The sequence below is a fragment of the Oryzias latipes genome, chromosome 23 (genome assembly GCF_002234675.1).
Source record: "Oryzias latipes chromosome 23, ASM223467v1".
Lineage (NCBI taxonomy): Eukaryota > Metazoa > Chordata > Actinopteri > Beloniformes > Adrianichthyidae > Oryzias > Oryzias latipes.
In genome coordinates, this window is record NC_019881.2 from 12,163,222 (window position 1) to 12,183,831 (window position 20,610).

General features: G+C 40.4%; 1 protein-coding gene across 1 annotated transcript in view; it reads left to right on the top strand.

The window, feature by feature from the left end:
- The first annotated feature begins 6,874 nt into the window (after positions 1-6,874).
- Positions 6,875-20,610, top strand: part of pdzrn4 (PDZ domain containing ring finger 4) — a 45,771-nt gene continuing 32,035 nt past the window's right edge. Inside the window, exon 1 of the mRNA XM_011491039.3 lies at positions 6,875-7,295. Coding sequence (XP_011489341.1) covers positions 7,227-7,295 — 69 coding nt within the window. The 5' untranslated portion in view covers positions 6,875-7,226. The remainder of the gene's footprint in view (positions 7,296-20,610) is intronic.

The window sequence follows — 20,610 nt, forward strand, 5'->3', positions numbered from 1 at the left end:
GCTCGTACGATAGGTGGGTGACAGGATTGGCGGCCAGGAAAGCCTGAGCCCACTGCAGCGCTTTATTGCGGAGTGAGTTTATGATCAGGGTAATCTTGCTGAGGTCGGAGTCATAATACCTCGGGGCTTGCTGGAACAGGAGACTACATTGCAGCAGGAACCCTCCACAAGCTTCGACGTCGCCGAAGAATGGTTCCGGCTGCAGTCGGTAGTTTTCAGGTGACGGACCGGAAGCGGAAACTGCGGCGATGCTGGAAGCGGGAGGTGATGGTGCGGGGGTAGCCCCCTGGACAGTTAAATTCATCAAAGTCTGCGTTAGACCATCCAGGCGCCGAAAAAGTTCCTGTTGGGCAGAGGATACTTGCGACAGAGCGTCGGCTTGGCGGCCCAGGGCGATGCCTTGCTGGCTGACGGCAAAACGAAGTCCCTCTGGATCAGCTGGGTCCGGAAGTTGGCCAGTTTGTTCTGTCATGATTTCACAAGGATGAGGAACCCAGATGCTGCAACCCAGAAGGAAGACAGGTAAGTGGAGGATGAGAATGGATTTATTGTTTGCTCCAGATGTGAAGATGGCTGGTTTGAGGAGTGTCCAGGTTAGACGTGGCTGTGGCGTGGCTGGAGGGTCTTGAAGCGGTTAGCGGCTGCCGAGAGTTTCCGTGCTCCTGAGGCGTAGAATGGAAGGTCCGTGCTGCCGTCACTCGTGAGCGGTAGGATCCATAAGGGGTAACAAACTGGCGTCGAGTAGTGGCGTTGATCTCCTTTTGAATCCACAGAAGATGATGAGGAGAGTGATGGCAGCTGGTGGCAATCAGGAACATTAGGGCAGAGCTGGAGGGGGGAGGAGACCGCCAGGCACCGTGACACTTGTTTTGTTTATAAGGTTTTCAAGTGTTTTTTATTTTATTTTATTCTACTTTGAAAATTCTTAGAATAATTCTGCTAGCTCCTGATTCGCTCAATCAGATTTCTCTACATTCTGACTGAATGAACACACCTGGTGCAGGTAATCAGCAGAAGGCAGTGCGGGGAGAGCTGGAAAACAGGCAGGGTGGGAGATCTGGAGGACCAGGAATGAGCAGCCCTGCTTTAATATATATATGCTGCCACTTGGGGACGTCATCAGAGTCCCCAAGTAGACGGATTTCATTGAGACTCAAGAATCTCAGAGCGAACCGAAGCTCAGTGCGATTGGAAATGAACCAAGACCACCTCCAAAGATGGGTCAGATAGCGGTTCCTGGTCCCGGATCAAGATCTGCTTGGGTGTATTCAGATGGAAAATTTGTTCGGGGGAAACGAACTCTGGTTCACTTTAAGTGGACCAAATGTGTCCAGTCTGAATACACCCTTAAATATCCCTTTAAGCCCAAGTCTGGCACACCTCTAATGTGGCTTAACCGGCACAATGGAGTTGTTCTAGAATCAGCATCTTGAGTCCACACAATAATTTAATGTTTTTTATATTTTTCTTTTTATTTCACAAAAAAAAATAGGTTCTGAAGTTGGTTTTAGTTGCATCACCTGACTAAACCATCCCATAGATGGGGAGTCAGAGCTGTGAGTTCTTCATGGAACGAGACAGGAGGGTTAAGACTATGAAGGGCTCATCTCACTGACTGCATTTGGATCTGCCTTATGGAGCCTGAGTGACACGATTAAGAGCCTGATGCATTTGCTGCTTCTTCAGCAGTGACAGCTGAAGTTTTCGTGGAGAAATTCACCATCAGTGCAGAAGTAGTGCGTGTTTGCTGCGCTATTGTCACTTGGAGACAAAGAACTTTCTTTTCTTTCACAACACACATTTATTGAGTGTTTTCTGTGGCATGTTTTTTTTCTTTATAAAAAAAGATACAAAATTTGAAACAATGAGGAAGTGCAAGGGCCAAAAGCTAAACGTCTCATCTGTCAAGTTGATCTGCTTTTTCTAGCAGGAGCTTTGCCATTACTGCTTTTACAGCTCCACTTACCGACTCCCTGTCCTGCAGAGTCTACTACTTGTGACAGCTGCTGTCTCTTGTCCCAATTTTAGGTACTTTTAAAGCAGTTTTTCAAACCAAACTGTCACTCATCACGCTAACAGACCTATCTTTAAAAGGAGGAGTGGTTTCTGTGCAACTTGAAGATGATGTAAGGTTTATCCTCATGAACTTATAAGACCCAATACGTCCTTTTCCAGTCTTAGAAGAGGACAGAGGTTTGATTGGGCTTAACAGGGTCAATGGATTTGTGGTCTTTAAACAGTATAAAGGACCAACTACGGCTCAGCAAATTCTACAATAATAATATAGAGTTGTAGTAATCTAAAACTAACAAGGTAAAAAACCCATTGAGATCAAGATCTCTATTGCAAGGGTGACCTGGCCAAGAGGTCAGCAGCACATGTCACAAAACATGATAGCAGTATAAAATAACGCAATTAGATTTGAATAAAGCTTTTCTGGCACAAAATAGTGCAGTTTGATGTCATGCAGACCCAAGAAATATAGAATTTATTGCTATGATTAATACGTTCCAACAACATGATGGGTTCCAGTACCAGCTCCAAATGCTTAATGTCACTTTACGTTAAGTTTAGATGAAGTTATTTTATTACAAATGTTATATTTGTTTCGGTCCTTGACTGCAAAATCTGATTTCACTACGGCTCACAAAGACAAGATACAAAAAGGCCTGGACTCACTGTTGGATTTCATCAGAACCGTTTTAATTGTTCATAAAGTTATCCTCTGTTAAATATTAATTTTCTGCAAAAAAAATAAACTGCTTCCTCTGCTGCCCAGTCCAAAAACGTTGTAAGGTTACTTATTCCAAGCCAAGTTCAAAGTTTTTAATTGTAATTTTAAATCAAGTCTTAAAATTTTGCGCTAATTGGAATAATTTACCCCAATTTTTATTTAACTACTTTTAAACTACTTGTCTGTGTTCCTATTGCAAAAGCTTAATAACAACAGCTTTAGTTTTTAGATCCAACATTGAGGTCCTGCGGATAAAAGTTAAAAATAAACAAATGAAAATTGTCCACAAGTCTCGGACCTCAACTCTCAAGTTAAGTCTCTCAGGTCGTTAGCTATTATCACAGTGCCCTCGGAAATGCACGTTCAAACAACCAATTCCAATGAAAAGTCTATGTTAACGCACAAGGGGGCTCCCATGTTCAAAACTCTTGTGTTCAAGTAAAGGTACATGGTGTCCACGACCGTTTTCAGGCTCTATGTCCAGAACGCTTTGACCAATTAGGACCTCGGATTTGGTAGTGACGTATCAATGGCGTCCCTTTTAACTCACGAGAGCCAACCGTTTAAAAATTGATCATGGAGGACAAAGAAAAGTCCTGGAGCAAGATTTGTGAGACTTTCACAGCCAACTGTATGTGGCGGATGTGCGCTAGTAAATGCGCTAGTAAAGAGTATATAAAGAAGAAAGGCTCTTGGTCATCCAGTGTAAACAAATGGGATAAATGCTTGTTCAAGAACATTCCCGGTGTGAACATAAATTTAGAGATCAAGTCCCTGCACCTAAAACTCCAGCCTGATTAAGTCCCAGCCTCTATCTTTTGGAACTACCAACCCTTCTGCCTTACTGCCCATTTTTGTGGCCTTTTTTGCCTTTTAAACAGTTTTGAAGAAGTTGAATACAAATGACCAAGAACGTGTTACGTGTTATAGAGTAATACTGTGATAATCACAGCAACTTTTCCATCTTCTCTCCCCAGCATCACATCATCCCAACAGAGTCTGACCAGTCCCGGGTTGGAAGCTAATTTCAAGTCAATCAATATTAGTCTGTGTGTCAGCCCAGTCCAGTGCATGCTGTCTGACAGAGGCAGAGAAAGGAAACATCTGTGCGGGGACCGCCTCCCCTCTGACTGTTAATCCATGTCAGCCACTAAACCCCCTCGCACAAACACAGTCCAAAAGGCTATCTGAGGGAATTCAGATGAGAACGATTCCCCACACCATACCCATGTGTTCAATCTGTGCACCGACTAGTGGCTGTATGTGGCCCCTCCCCCCATTGACTTCTATTTACAGCTATTACTCAGTCATTCTATTAGTTTTTTAATATATTTTTTTTCTGTTGTGAAAGTTATTCTAGTTATTAACTATGTTTTAATAAAAGTAGGTGTTCTCACATCCAACGTTTCATTGTCATAATAATAATAATAATAATAATAATAATAATAATAATAATAATAATAATAATGGATTAGATTTATCTGCGCTTTTCCAGACGTCCAAAACGCTTACAGTGTGTCTATTATTTTTTCACTCCTCATTCATACTTGGTGATGGGAGCCGGTTTAGCTCGTGCTGGTTTGCGGCGCCTTCCGTCCGTGAAACCAGGGTTCGACTCCGGGCTGCTCCCTGTTCCCTTCTCTACCTCTGCCGGTTCCAAGTCCGGTTTGAGAAGGTTACATCAGGAAGGGCATCCGGCGTAAAACATTGCCAAATTTACCATGCGACTTGTTCGCTGTGGCGACCCCCTGATGGGAGAAGCCGAAAGTGGAAGATTCATACTTGGTGATGGTAAGATACTGTTATAGCCACAGCTGCGCTGGGGCAGACTGACAAACTTTCTTATTACCCAAGTTCAAGCGGTAGGGGTGTGGACTTCCAACAAGCTCACACCTGATGGTGAGTGTAGCTGCCATAGAAATGTCGACTCGGACTGACCAATCAATCACAGCTTACTGATGTCGTCTGGATCCAACATGATGGCATCCATATCACTTCACTTCCACTTTACTTCATTTTATTAGAACTGGAAGTAAGCCATTTTCAATGGGTAACATATAGGAATGCAGTGATTCACTTTCCCCATGACCTGGTTCAAACCTTGATTTTTGGGTCATGTTTTCTTTTCAGTACAATATATATGCTAGATGGCTCAGTTGGTTATCTACAGCAGTGTTTTTCAACCAGTGTGCCGCGGCACACTAGTGTGCCGTGGGAGATGGTCAAGTGCGCCGTGGAGAAATTGCCCTCATTCACTGATCTAAAAATATTTTCCATCTCCAGGAAATCAGCTCTTTGTTCATCCAAACAGGCCCTGATAAAACACTGAGTAGTTAGGAATATAAAAGATCTTAAAATTACTTTTTCTTTGTGTTTATTTAATTCTATTAAAGACATTTTGAGAAGAATCACGGTACCGCGATTCAGCTTGTTTTTTTTTTTGTTTTTTTTTTTACCGCGATTTAGCTGCAGCCATAAGTGTGTAAGGAAAAGTCCCGCCCCTTTAACTGTCTCCGCCAATCATTCTTGAAGGCTTAATCACATGTCATCAGTCTGACCAATCAGAAGTGGTTAAAGTCTTCACTTCCTTGTTCTTAATCCTGCTGATAAAGTCGCTCAGTTCTAACAAAAATACCAGCTAAAGCTCGTCTTTAGCTGGTGGTTCATCTCTTAGAAAAAAACAGCCACAACTTCCTGCTTTTTCTGCCACAATTATCACAAAAAAAATCCACGTGAGATTGCGCGGGGGGGAGGGGGGGGGCTGTCGATCAATACAGACCATGAATTTTTGCTTTTTTTTTTTTTTTGGATGCTGGTGTGCCGCGGGATTTTTTTCAGGGTTAAAGTGTGCCGTGGCTCAAAAAAGGTTGAAAAACACTGATCTACAGGACTGGAACATAAGAAATCAGAGTTTGATTTCCAGAGGGTGCAATATGCTTCATCAAGTGTGGGTCCTTGGGCAAAACCCTTCGCGATACTGCGCAAATGTGTGTGTAGCCACAAGGAGGCCCAAAGCTTAGTGTCCCTGTGCCTGAACCTAGATAGGGTTGCATTTGGAAGGGCATCTGGCATAAAAATCCCTGTCCACCTGTGCAAATCACTGAAAGGTGATTCACTGTGGCGACCCCTGAAGGGATTTGCCGTAAGGTGGACAACAAAATTACAAAAAAAACGAACGATTTGGAAAATGTAAATTTGCTATAAGCATGTAACAATGAGGAAAAAGCACCTTCATTAAAATGAGGAGGTTCACTTTTACTATAGTTGGAGCTAAGATACGTTCTAAGCTACCGCTGGATTTAATGTACCTTCAAAAACAGGCTAAACACTCAATCTGGAACCGAGTTTAGCCCATGGTGTGTACACTGGACAAGTGGGGAGGGGCTTCTGCGTCTCCTTTTTCTATTATTTACTGCCACATTACCGCCACCTACAGTTGGACGAGACTTGGTGCGAAATCTCAAAACGGTGCAAATCTTGCAAATTGGGCACAAAATAGTTCAGTTCAATGCTAAACGTCCTTGCAATGATGGATATGAATTCGCTTCATGCCAGGAGAGTGGCCTGTATTTGAAAAACAAGCGCAGATGTGTTCAGGCTCATCGTTATGTCTGGGTTCACCAGATAAACCAAATCCATTCGACACTACCAAACCCTAGTCCCTCATTGGTCAAAGTTTGACCCGGTTCAACTTTCTGAGCTCGGTCAATGGTCAAGTTGTGAACGTTTTCAATACAAAAGCCTAAGACGTGTGCACACATAAACCTTTCATAGGAAGTGGTTGCTTGAACATGCGTTGCCGTGGGCGATGGGAACGTAGCTTGAATAGATTTTCAGTGAAATGTGGACACGGCCAAACAGAAGTGTCTGTTGAGCAGGCGTGCACACTCGCAGAGGACCCTTTGACACACACCCTCCCCCGCGCCCCCATCTAAGTCCAATGTTCAGCCCCTGAATCTCCACAAGTTAGGACCAGTCCCCTCCCTCCTCGAGTCCCCCTCCCCCTTTAGTGAGCAGCCAATAAGGACGCCGCGCACTTACGAGCTGGGATGGGAAGCAGGCATGTGTAGGCAGCTTGCCACAGGAGGAGGTGTGTTTCTCCGCGCCAAGAGTGAGCGCACGAGCCAGAGCGTGCTCACACCGAGGGAGGAGGTGGTGGAGTGAGGAGTGCATGTTGGCATGCGAGTGGGAGGACGGAGGGAGATCCAGGGGGGAGAGGAAAATTAAGACAGGTGCATTTGATTCCGCTCACTGCTGACTGATACCTCCACCTTAAAAAACACACAGAAACACACACAATAACAACAACAACATCCCATGTGTGTGTGTGTGTGCGCCTTCGCTCCGAGCAGCAGAGGGAATCTCTCAGGATACACGGATGTGAGTTAGAGGAGTGCCGAGGAAGAGGAGCCCGAGTGTGTACCGCCCCGGGGGGGAGCTCACGCAGACTGCACACACTCTCCGGCGGGCACCCGTTTCCCTGACAACTAGAATGGGCTGCAATTTGTGCACCTTGCAGAAACGAGAGGAACACTACAAACTGCTCTATGAGATCGCACAGGTGAGTGGAACTTTAAGGAAGATCATGATGATGATGATGATGATGAGAAAGCCTTTTAACAGTAAAGGAAGGATGCAAATGATAGTAGCAACGAGTGGATTTGTGAAAGTTGGAGAAATATGTGGGCAACAAAAGTGAAGAGGCTGGTTTTTAGTGGAAGAGCCTGCAGAATTTAAGGTGGACTGAGCCATTGGGAATGATTTTGTCGTCCAATGCTGCTTAGTTATTTCTCCACAGTAGCAGCGGGATGTGAGAACAAAATCAGCTCTTCATCCTCACTTGGTTCCAGGGCAATTCATCCTCTCTTCCCAGCCTGTGACTGTCAGGAAGCAGTTCAAAAGCACAACAGGCAAATGTTCTCCATCTTTGCTGGTTTCCAACTTGGATGTAATATTTGTTATGAAATTGCATTTAAAATCACAAAGTTATTGAGAGGACAATTTAATTCTTAAGAAAAAGATTTGTGTTTCAAGAAAAATTGCAATAGAAACAAAATAATCTTAGTTTAAAAAATTTCAATTCTTCTTGCCACAGTGGCAATTTTTGTGTGTGGCTTATTTAAAGAAAACGTAAAATTTTAAGAGTTTTTGACCTATTTCTAGGGATTTTTCTTTGCACTTCTACAGAAGCTGCAGTACATCGCTTCAAATCAACAGCACTTTTAAACCAAATGGGCATATTGGATTTTAAAGCAGCCATGTGGTTCGATGACAGAAGAGGATTTTAGGAAAACACGTGGAGGAAACTTCAAGTTTCTAAGACACAAACCAGGCTGGGTTTCATTTATCATTTTGCGCCTTACTCTGTTACAGACACGTGGAAAGCAGACACGACACGCTGATGATGAGCTACTCTAATGCGTTTGCTGTTGGTGTTTCCCATTGATGATAAAGGGACTTGAATGCATCACTCCCTTTATCGCACAAACTATTTGTTACTTGCAGCGATTTAAAACCTGGTGTTTAGATATTCAAGATGTTTGCATGTTTACGTTGTTTGAACTTATTTTTTGCTTCTCATCTTTGCAATTTTTTCTCAAAATCAGCAGTCGAGAGTTTTTTTGCCTTTTGAAGAACTACATTAAGAAAATTATTATTAAAATAAGTCAAAATCATTGTGCAATACAGTTGATTTAAGACTTAAAATAACTCAAATTGCAATATCATTTTTGCTTTCAGTTTAAAAATGTTACTTAAGTGTTAAACTAATGTTGACACGTCAGATTGGCATTTAAAGTCATTATTTTGGAAACAAAAATATTGATTTGTGTTCTAAGAATAAGTGCTAGTTTTCAAAATGTAAGAGGATTTATAAAGATAAACCAACTCGTACTAAGCTCAAATTCGTTTTTGTTCACAAATGAGTCATCTCCACATATTTGTCACTACATTAAAAAAAACAACAATAACGTAAAAGGTCAAAGAAAAAATTCCAAACCGTTTGTTTGGAATTAGCAAAAAAATCCTTATTGGACTGTAAAACACTAAATTTGAAGTAAGTAGCTAACAGTTTTTAGGGCTTATTTTTTAAAGCTTGTGTGGAACTCTTTGTTTCTAGATTTTAAAATCTCATAATAAGATTTCCTGTTAAAATTAATGCATTTTCCGCACTATAAGGCACACTTAAAAACCTGAATATTTTCAAAAGATGACAGTGCGTGTTATAATCCACTTTATGTGATTAATTCAGGTTCTGTTCACTGATGTTGAAGCAGACGGTGCTCTGTTAAAATCTTTGGTTGGGTGTTACCATTAGGTCCATTTTTATAAAATTCTGATGCAATTATGATGGATGGAGGCTAAAATTGACCATCAGGTCATACCATACTCCGCTAGAACCTGATTTCATAACCCTTATTCACAGCCCTGAGATCTTAACATCGATTTCCTCTCACACTTAACGCCCCCTTGCATTAATGATACGCTCATGCTAAATTTGTCATGTCAATTAGGAGAAACTCTAAGCGGTTATAGCTCCCTCGCTGTGTAATTTACTTGCAAACACACACAAAAAAAGCCCAATTGCCTTATGTAACTCACGGAGAAATGTAAATACGTAAAGGTTTCTCTAAGATTGTATAAAAGGGCTGAATCAAAACCTGGTAGGGGTGTCCTTGTGAAGTCCAAATATTACCAATCAGAGTGGACTTGGATCCAACAATGGCAAAGGCGCATGAGAGCAGGGTGAAACTTAAGCAAAAGTCTGATCGTAAGGCGTGTTTTAGAATCCGAAGTCACGTGTCTGCAGCCTGAGGGTCCGAAGATCCATGCGGCTCCTTTATCACCCCATCGTTGCTCTTTCGCTTAATCTTTTTATTTTTTGAAGCCATATTTTATAAACTAACAACTTAATGGCCAAAAAAACATTAATAAAGCTTAATTTTTCTAAACAATTAAGTAGGACTTAGAAGGACTTATTGGGTTTTGGTCAGCAAGGAAATGGTCCTTATGATTCTTTTATTGTGAAAGGAGGAAGATATAAAGTTCTCAGTGGCAGGCTTTTGTTTTTCAAAATAAAAGACTATTTTTTCGTTTAAAGTAAAATGTCATTGCTGTCCTTCCATTTCCATCAAGTCTTCCTAATAGATACCATTTTCATATGCTGATGTGAATTACACCCTGCAACACGACTATAACCAAAAAAAAAAAAAAACTGCACTACCCCTACTTCCAGGGTAATTGGATTCCAGAGTCTGTTACATTTTTTTGTCAAATTATCAGAAATTACTGATTGTGACATCATTTTATTTTTCCAAACTTTACCCAAAAACATGTTAAGATCCCATCAAAGAATGAAAACTAAAAACTCCATGTATGGAAACACAATTCCCCTGAAGTCTCTGTTGATGTCAAAGGTCATATTTCCACAAACCGATGATCAAAAAACATACAAGAGCCATAGTTTAAACATGAAACAGCTTTTTTTGTTGGAGTTGCAGCCGCCATCATGGTTTCTTTTCATCCCTACTGATGCAAATATGCATCAAACCACTTCTGCTCCAAAATTACCTGAATTTAGCATCGACTGGAGTATCTAGCATCTAGCTGGAAATTAATTCAAGTGTCAAGGGGTTAATACGCGTGTACGCAGCGGCTAGCCTTATGGACGACCCATTCAACGGCATATCGACACAACCGTCCGTTCTCATTAGAACGGGAGCGCAAAAAGCCAGAAAGACAAGGAGCACGCCAGCCGGGAAAGTATGTCAGTGTGACTTTGTCCTGAAACACGAGGGCTTTCCGCTAATCCAGGGAGACTCCTCAGTAAATCCCTCCGTCTCGTTTTCCTTTTGTCATCCCAGAGCCGCCTCATGTTCTTCCTTTTTCATCCATATTCCATAACCTCTGCTGTCCATCTGCCTCCCTCCTCTCATTTTACGCTGGCACACAAAGTATATTTCTACTTTAATTTACAAAACAACACTCTAGACTCATTATTTTCCCAGGACAAAAAGTCAGATATATATTATGAGAAATGAAAGGGTTTATTTTTTAAGGTTATTTTTAGATTTACTGGGATGCTTAGGTGCCACTCACCTCTTTGGGTCACAGTCGGACATCTGGAGCAAAGAGTTCTCGTTCAAAAGAACTGATTTCATGGATTATTTTCATCTCTCATCTGGTCTCCGAGGACCAAAGTAAAAAAACTGCAAATGTTATCAAGAAGAAAAACATTTTCTGAGCAGGTCGGCTCACAAGTCTTTGTTGTTACTTCTGATCCTCAATGTATGTCCACAGAAAAGTACTTTTATGGTTGTGAGGTGATTGTGTGTCATGGAGGATCCTGTTTGCATCAGACAGCAGGTTTTGGCTTTTTTAACCCTTGTGCTTTCTTGTGGGGTAAATCTTTGGATATTCTATGGTTAAAATGACCCCACCCTTACATTGACGTGTTCTCCCTACCATGACAAAGGTGGATAAAGGTAGAGAGGATTTCTTGTAGTCCATGGACACCAGTGAAGATCACAAATCATTGAAGAAAAAAGGTTCAGAGCACTGACTTGTGGGGTCCAGATGACCCCACTCCCAACATTAAAGTGCCTAGGATAGCACAAGGGCTAAATTGTTCAGTGCATAATTTTTCATGCAACGTTATGCTACGTTCACAGCGGATCAAGCAAACAATTCCAATGAAAAGTCTTTGTAAATGGGTGTAAACGTACTTTATGGACTATCAAAACTCTTGCGTTGACACATATCTACCCGCATTGTTGAGGTGTACCTAGGTGATAAAGGACTCGGATTTGGTAGCGATGTATGTAAATAGCGTCCCTTTCAATTCTCTGAAGTGCCAACAAGATTTGCACTGCTTTGACATTTCGCAACAAGCCTTTTCCAACTGTAGGTAGCGGAGATGCTCCAATAAATGGTAGAAAAAAAAAAAGCTCAAGAACTCGCTTTTTGCACGTTCCTGAAAGCGTGTCACATGACTGGTGGGAACGTAGCCTTGAACTTCCTGAAAACTATACCATCTAAGTTGGACTGTTTGTGCTCGATTTGAATTTTGATGCCAAAAATATTATGTTTGTCGGCACTGAAGTGAATGAAATGTGATGGTAAAACTGAGGTAAGGAAGAAAACATTTGCAGCGTACAAGCACTTCAACTAAACACCTTTCTTGTTATGTGCTCACAAACCTTTTGCAACTTACTAAAAACTCTTGATGAAGCCATAGTTACAAATTTTGAAAATGCTAAAGTCCCACTCTGATCATCTGTTGATCTTCATAAAACCATTCCCAGTGGTCTTTTGACTTTGATAATGCCATCTCTAGCCAAAATCCCCAAATAACTGTGTTATTTTCTAGGACCTAGTTTCTGCAGAGCGGCAGTAGTAGCAGCACAGAGTAATCCCGCCCCCATTCCCGTCACCCATAACTGAGAGCTCTCTGTTTAGACTCCCTCCTGCCAGCTTACAGCCCCTCAAAACCCCCAACCTAACACTTGCAGTGAAATAAAACTGACGAGCAATATCGGAGTTATCCAGCCGTACAGTTCTGAGCCAGATGCCAGATCGTACGAGGAAAACAAAGACGTACGGTACATAAATCTAGTCATCTACAAGTGGATGGATCAGAATGCAGCAAAGGAAAGAGCTTGTGGCCTCACCCAGCATATTTAAAAGTAAGAAATTTCAAACTGCATTTTTTCATCTACTCCTAATTACACAAGGGTCTAAGTAAAGAAGTACTCAGAAACGCACTGACTTCTTGGTTCTTTTGTTATCAGACACAGGTTATGTTTGACACACAACTAACATGTTTCGATGGACATCTCCCGTCTTCATCACAGAACAATCTCTTCTCTGACAATCTCTGACGAAGACGGAAGACGTCCATCGAAACATGTCGGGTGTGTGTCAAACATAACTCGTGTCAGATAACAAAAGAACCAAGAAGTCAGTTAACAACTACTGACACTCTGTCACTCAATTTCTTTAAATATGTCACAAAAATATCACAAGAGCATGTTAAGAACAGCAAAAACATTTTTTTTTTGTGGGGGTCATTAAAGAAGAACTTACAGGTCTGTAAAGGGACAGGTCTTGGTGCTTTTTGGTTACCAAATACTTTTTTATCAATACATTAAACATTTCTTTCCTTTCATTTTGTCTCATAAAGTGTACCTATTACGACAATTACAGACTTCTATCATCTTTTTCATTGGAACAACTTGCACAATTGGTGGTTGACTAGATACTTTTTTGCTTCACTGTATTGTGTATTTTCTTGGAATAGTTTTGTTCCCAATAGTAGTGGGCTGTTGCTGCCAGGGAAACCCCTCGCTTTGACCGTGAATTTGTTAGTTAAAGATTACCTTCTTGCTCTGTGTGAACCCACTGACATCAAGGGTCTTTGACCGTCCATGTCTTTAGTGACACAGATTAGTTTTACTGGAGCTACATTCAGACCAGACATGTAATGCACGTTCAAGAATGCTCATTTAGTGCATTTAGCATACGATGTTTGTACTGGACTGTAGCTACCCAATGTCGATGCGGGTCAAATCTTGCAAATCCAGGCTCCAGGCTTTTTCTTTCACAGCTCTATTCCGATATATTAAAACCTTGGTGTAATTTAATTCATGCTGGGCACAAATCGTTTTTATTCATTTCAAATTCACGACTATAATTTTCAACCAGTTGGCACTTCCGTGGACTAAAAGGGATGCCATCCATACGTCACAACCAAATCCAAGTCGCTGGTTGGTCAAAGTTCAACTGGTTTAACTTTCAACATGCGTTCAATGGCTGCGTGTTTGTTCTTAGAGCTGGGAAAAAGACTTAAAAACATGCGTCACAACTCATCATTGCAAGAATTTTGAACACAGAACGAAATTAATATATACAAAGGTTTACATACATTTTTCATTTAAAGTGGTCGCTCAAACTCGCATTACCAATCCCGGTGTGTACATAGCGAAAGAGGTATTGCTGTTTTTATTTTTAGTTGAGTAAGTCTTGTGTTGAGGACACACAGAAGAAAATAGATTGTGTTTTATTTTGGAACTAAGGGGATTTTACCTCCTCCAAGTATGGGAATTTAATATTTGGAGTGATGCAGAGAAAGTTTGACTTGTCCGCCTGCGGAACGGCCCTGCTGTCTGTCACAGCGCCGGCTGTCTCTGCTCCAACTGGACTGCCCGGTTGCTTACAAATTTATGACTCTCTCCGGACCGCTTTTGTGTGTCTGTGTGTCGCTACACAACCTCCACTCGGGTTGCAGCAAATGCAGTTCCATGTATTTTGCTCGTGGCTGGGTTAAATTGTCCTGTTGGCCTCTGGCGTGCAAGACCTCAAGGGAATTTTGTCTCTTGGGGTTTTATTTTTTTCTGTTTCACCAAAATATACACCGGTTCTTCAATTAAGGGGCTGTGGAATAACTTCGTCCTCCACCGTTTTTAGCTTACAGACATTTTCATCGACATGTTTGTGCTCACAGCATCTTTGTGTGTTTTCTAAACAGATTGAGATCTTCTAGCTTGTTGCAAATTTCAATATGTTCTCTTCTGCTGATGTGTTTCTGCCAAATCACTCTGTGGCGAGGCATTCGATGCCTACGGTTATACTGTTATATCTTCCATGTTCTGGTTGCGGATGGTTTGTGTATGAGCCTTTCCTTCAAACACAGATGCTGCGCCTCATGTTCAGCCTGTTAGGCACCACAGAGGAGGCCAGACAGACAGTCCTTCACCCCACCGGCATCTGTGGTGTCCAGCGGGTATCCCACAGATCCGGTTGTCAGACCTGCACAGCCGTCACCTCCATATGGCCTAACTGGACCCAAATCATGGCTCTATTTGGGCAGATCCACCATTCTTGTATCTAACATCAGCCAGGAAGGTTAGGTAGATTTTGGTATTAGTCTATACATTTACTTGTAGCGATCATGGGTTGATCGCGATTTTTGCAACCTGTTCCTTGTTCATGTCATTCAGTTGTCATTCTGGTGCGGTGTTTAGCTCAGAAGAGAATTATTTTAAATTGGGGTTTGCCCAAGCGTTTGCTGGTTCACCTGGATGTGGTTTTAGGTGTAACAGAAATGTTGTGTATCGGCCTTGAAACTCAGTGTCCCAAACTCAAGATCTGATTGGTCATTAAATATCTAAATCTTAAATGCCCTCGGCTGTTTCAGTGTTTTTGTGAATCATGAAGGTTTTACAGAATTGACGACACAAGCTACAATTGGAAAAAAATAAAAAACGTTAAAAAAATTTAAAAAAAAACTGTCAACACTTTCAGCAGCTGAGCCAATTCATCTTGCTGTTCAGCAGATTTTTTTTTCCAGGGTTCGGTTCTGTAGCCGTTACAATGACAACGTTCACATCCCGTATTAAATAGGCTGCTGCTTGAGAAAAAACGATAAAAATAACAAAATAAAAGCACTCAATTGATTTAAACGACCTATACCATGCAAAATCAACGTTTTGAGCTTTTAATTGAGCTATAATGTTGTTCATTTCTCACCCTAACCCTAACAAAAACCGGAAGCGGTGTTTGATCCGTTCACACATTTCTGAGTATTCCTGTAAAAACTAGTGCTCCAAGCACCAGGCCCACCCAATCCTAGAAAATTAGTGAGTCCTCACAATGTGCTGTAACAAAGTGAGGAACAGCCCCTTCCAGGAAGAGTCTGCGCTGCCAGCACCGCCCCCAGGCTAATGGACACACCCACTTTCTCTGCAGAGCTAGCGGTGATCGGCTAAAACGCATTTCTTTTATTTGTACATCCATATTAGCAAAAGTCTGGTTAAGCTGTCAAAATAACTCATTAAATAACAAAATTGTTCTTTGGTGTGCCAAAAGGTAAAATATTATCATAAATATGGATAGAGTTTATTCGTAAAGGCTTAAAAAAATGATGCAGGATCTTTAATATGTATTTCTTTTTTCAAGTGACCATGGAATTTGTGTCTATTATTAGAAACGACTGACTTTGCATAAGAAACAGTCCGATGCAAAGTGGAGGACAAAGTGGACGATAATGGACACCTCACGGGACAATATGCCTTATTTGTTTGACTTAGCATAACTCATACGATTTTGAGCATATTGTGGGTGTGTCCTTGGTAAATGTATAACAAATGAAGGACAAAAAGCATTTTGTTGGAGAAGGAAATAAACCACCGCTCTTTTTGCTCTTTAGTTTCAGTCCACTTTAGTCTTTAGGATTAGGACTTTGCGTTCTTCATAAAATATTGAATGAACTGACCTTTTCCTCTTTTTTTTTTTTTTTTTAATTTTTGACCTAAAAAGTTTGACCTTTTCACCTATGAGTATAAATCCTTCCCCCCATTTCACATCTCTCAAAGTCTTAAAGATTCACTCTGAACATCTTTTAAACTATTTTAAAAGCTTTTCTGGCCTTTTAATCATGATTAAGGCTGCTGTGGTAGAGCGGTCGACATTTGTGCAGGTTTGATTTCTAGTCTTGCTGGTATATTTTTTGTCTGCTACTAAATTATGACTTGAATAAGGAAATTCAGAAATGCCATTTTACGCTTAATTTTTATTTTTTATATGGGTTATTTTCTTTGAATGATTTGAGCTGTTTTGTGTCGAAAAATAATAGAAGCAGCTGCTGCAAGTATAAAATTCTTGCAGGTTTAATTCCATTTTTTAATTAATTAGAGAATTGTTAGTATCTCTCAGAAATGTTCCCTTGGCATTATGGGAATTAATTCTGCTGATCAGCTCTAATCATCTGGCCTCCTCCATCATGGTTGCGGTTGCACGTTGGAGCACAGCATGGCGGCCATACCACGTGATTCAGAGGTGCATATGGCCTCGTCACTCACGCGGCGGGTAGAACATCTTCTGGTTGCAGGCCAAAAAAATGAATGTCAAGCCAACTCTGGAGATAACATGCAAGTGTTGTGGGATAAACAGGAGAAGTGATGTCTGGCATTTCTGTTCCTAAGTAGTAAAGGATAAATGATTGATGAGGGAAATCCTTCTGTCTTTGCCCTTTATTTTGTCTCATAGAATATAAGCACCTTTGTTTTAGTGTGTGTGTTAGTGCAAAAGGGGAATACAGGTTCAGTGTAGATGGGGGTGGGGGGTGGGCAGACTAGCAACAATCGCTAGTTTTGCTCCACTGGCCAACAATCTCCCCCTGCTTTGGCTCTGATAAGACCAGGATGAAAGCCCATTCTCTGGACAGAGTGACAGTTCTTTCCTTGAAGCCCTTCCCCACCTCCACCACCTAAAGGCTGCACACGTGTGTGAGCACTACAAACATGCATGTCTGCACTCACAAGGAAACCATAGAAGCTCCATTTGATCATTAATTGTACTGTTTTTTCCGCACATATGAGAATGTTGAGAAAAGTCCTTCAAGGTGTGAGAACAAGGGAATGCATCAGCTGATCTCCATCATTTGGACAAGAGATGGTAGAGCAGAGAACGACCGACAAAAGAGAACAAAGTGCTTTAAGTTGAAACCGTGCGGTAACCGGTTGGTAGCTGGAGCCAACCAGACCGCCAACCTAAAATGACCAAAAAGACTGGTGCTGAGGGTGAGCATTTTTACCATTGACTCCCATGTTGTCATTTTCACCCTTCAAATTTTAATGCCTGGTGCTTAAACCTTGTATTTCATAATGGCTGCATATTTGATTCATGACAAAGCTGAGGGGAGTGGTTTTTTTCTTCTTCTCCAAAAGCGTTTATTTTTGCTTGATAAAGGGGCATGGTTTTATGATTGACAGATGATGAACGTGGTGGATTCTGGGAACAGAAGTCTGGTGTTTTGCTCGTTTCATCCGTTTTAGTTTTAGTATCTACGCTATCTTTTGGTTAGAGTTCTGCTGTTGGGCTGTAATCTGTTCTTTGGGGGTCCTCTACCTTTTACCATTAAGTCTATGTATGTGTATATATATATATATATATATATATATATATATATATATATATATATATATATATATAAGTTAACCTTTGGCCTCAGTAACTCTACAATGCACCTAATGGGCACATGCAGCAGTTTTTGGCAGATTTAACATACATGAATCATGAATTGTGTAGTGGAAGCTTTTGCTGCTTCAAAATTGTGCCTAGATGCACAAAAATATGCTAAAATGCCTTTGATGCCTTGTGCTTTCTTAGGGGCTCAGTTTTTTCTTTTTTTACTCTGTAATGCATAAAACCGTCTTCTGTCATCTTCTATGATTTGTATCTTCACCAAGAATTGCTCAGTATGCAGGACTTGTTTTCATGACAATGTTAGAAGTGCATTCAAGAATGGAAATGGAGCATCATAAGGCTTTGTGAAGTCGGGACCGGAGGGCCACGTCCTGAGACCAGTCTGCCTGAAGGGCGATTAGGTTACGGCAGAGAGGCGGAGTTGGATTTCCACTTAACCAACCTGGGCTAAGAAGTCATTAGACCCACTCAGAGCTTGGCACCGAGTCCAATTACAGATAGAATATCGCTTAACCATCTGCACAGTGCGGGGGTTTTAGGGGGGAGGGGTTGGTGCCTCTGGCGACAAAACTCTACGCTTGGTATTGCTCTTTGACTCAAACATTTGGGAAAGATTTGACACATTTTATAAAAACCCATCTTTGTCAAGACTACAAATTATTTTATGAACATATTATTTTCGGATATTTTACACAAGATAGATTTGATGCAGAAAGCATCTAGGTTGTTGACTTATTTATAATTGCGGCTAAATATTTCATTCATAAGTGTAAATATGCCAACAACAAAAAAATGTTTTTTATGATTTCCAGAAAGAAATGATTCTGTATGTAAACCATATTTAATCCTGCACTAACAAAAAAGCTGTTAGAACAGTAGAAACATGGCCTTTTTTGGAACTATTAACGGATTCTTTTGCCTTTATTTTTTCTTAACCTGTTTATTATTGCTATTTTTATGGCTTTTTGACATTTCTGTTCATTTTCCAGGCAAATTTAAACAAGTTTCGTCTTTTGCACAAAGTGTGGAGTGTCTATGCTTGGTTTTTTGTGTGCGCAAAATTTGTTAATAAAGTTTAAAAAGCAAACAACAACAAAAAAACCTACGCTTTTTTGAGACCTATTTCAGACTTATTTCCCAACGATGGAGTTCCATGCAGTATCTTTATTGTCTTTGATTGTTTCCTTTTTTTCGAAGAAGTTTTAAAGGATTTTGAGTAAAATAGTCAACATTTTTTAAAGTGTTTATTGTAAAAAAGCTCAATTTGTACACTTTTGTCAGACAGACATGAACATTTTCATATTTTTCTCTCTTGTTTAAACTCAAAGTTCAAATGTTTGTAGAAAAATAAGCCCAGTAATACAGAATGAAAACAAAAATTGCGATTGAAAGTTTAGATAAATTTGGCAAACGGAACTCACTCTGTACAGGAGACACAGAGGAGAATGATTGACAAGGTCTACAGCCAATTAGGATTCAGAACAGCGCGTTGTTTAAAAAACATAAAAAACACGCAAAACTGCGATGAAAAAAATTAGAAAAACAGCAAGGTCACAAAAGGTGAACCACGATATAGCAGAGATCCAGTTTAGTAAATTTTAACAAAAAAATTACAAAAACCTTAACTTACTGTGATTAAGCAAACACAAAGAAATTAACAGACATTATTCATTAATATCAATTTACTTTTAAACCATATCACTAGTTTTTTTATTTTGTGTACAAAACATTTCTTGGAATTTAAATATTTTCAACCATATATTCTTATACTAAACTTCCTATTATTTTGATCGATTCTGACCATTTACGCGATCAACGTAAATCAGCTAATTCTGACACAGAAAAGCTTCTTTTATCGACTTTTCGGTAACGCTTCCTTTTACAGTACAGTACTTACAGTGTACTTAATTGGTATTTACATGGTACTTATAGTGTAACTACTGGGTACTTTCAGGGTACTTACATGGTACTTTTTATGGAATTTACTGGGTACTTACAGTGTGTTTACATGGTACTTTCTATGGGACTTTACTGGGTACTTACATGGTACTTTTTGTGTCTACTCTGTACTTACATGGTACTTTTTGTGTCTACTCTGTACTTACATGGTACTTACTGTGTATTTATATGGTACTATTTGGTTCATACCTATGTGGTACATACTGGGTATTTATAATATTCTTACTGGGTATTTACATGTTGTGCAAAGGTGTCTTTTATGGTACTTACCACATGTTAGAACAAGGTAAGTACAAATAAAGTACTTTGACCTTTAGGTCTGCACTCGCTGCATGTTTCATGGTATTTACCATGAATTTACCACAGAAACTACCCCTTAAGTACACTGAAACTGTAACTGTAAAAGAAAGTCAGCCCTATTTCCACTCAACTACATGGTACTTTCATTCCTAAATACTGGGTATGTTCACTTGAATATTACTTGGTACATACCCCTTAAGTACAATGAAACTGTAACTGTAAAAGAAAGTCAGCCCTATTTCCACTCTATTACATGGTACTTTCAGTAGTAAATGCTGGGTATGTTCACTTGAATATTACTTGGTACATACCCCTTAAGTACAATGAAACTGTAACTGTAAAAGAAAGTCAGCCCTATTTCCACTCTATTACATGGTACTTTCAGTAGTAAATGCTGGGTATGTACACGTATTACCATCCCGTACAGTGTACATGAACACACTTGGTCTTCTGACCTCACCACATGAGACAATGCTAACCTGTTGGTAAGGGTAAAGTAACTACATTGTAAAAACATGTTCTGGCCTGATTACTTCTTGTAACATGAGGCAAGTTTAAAGAGAAACAAGACAGCAGTGAAAACAACAATCTTTAATATGATACATGTCTGCAGCATACAAAGTGTCATCACAATG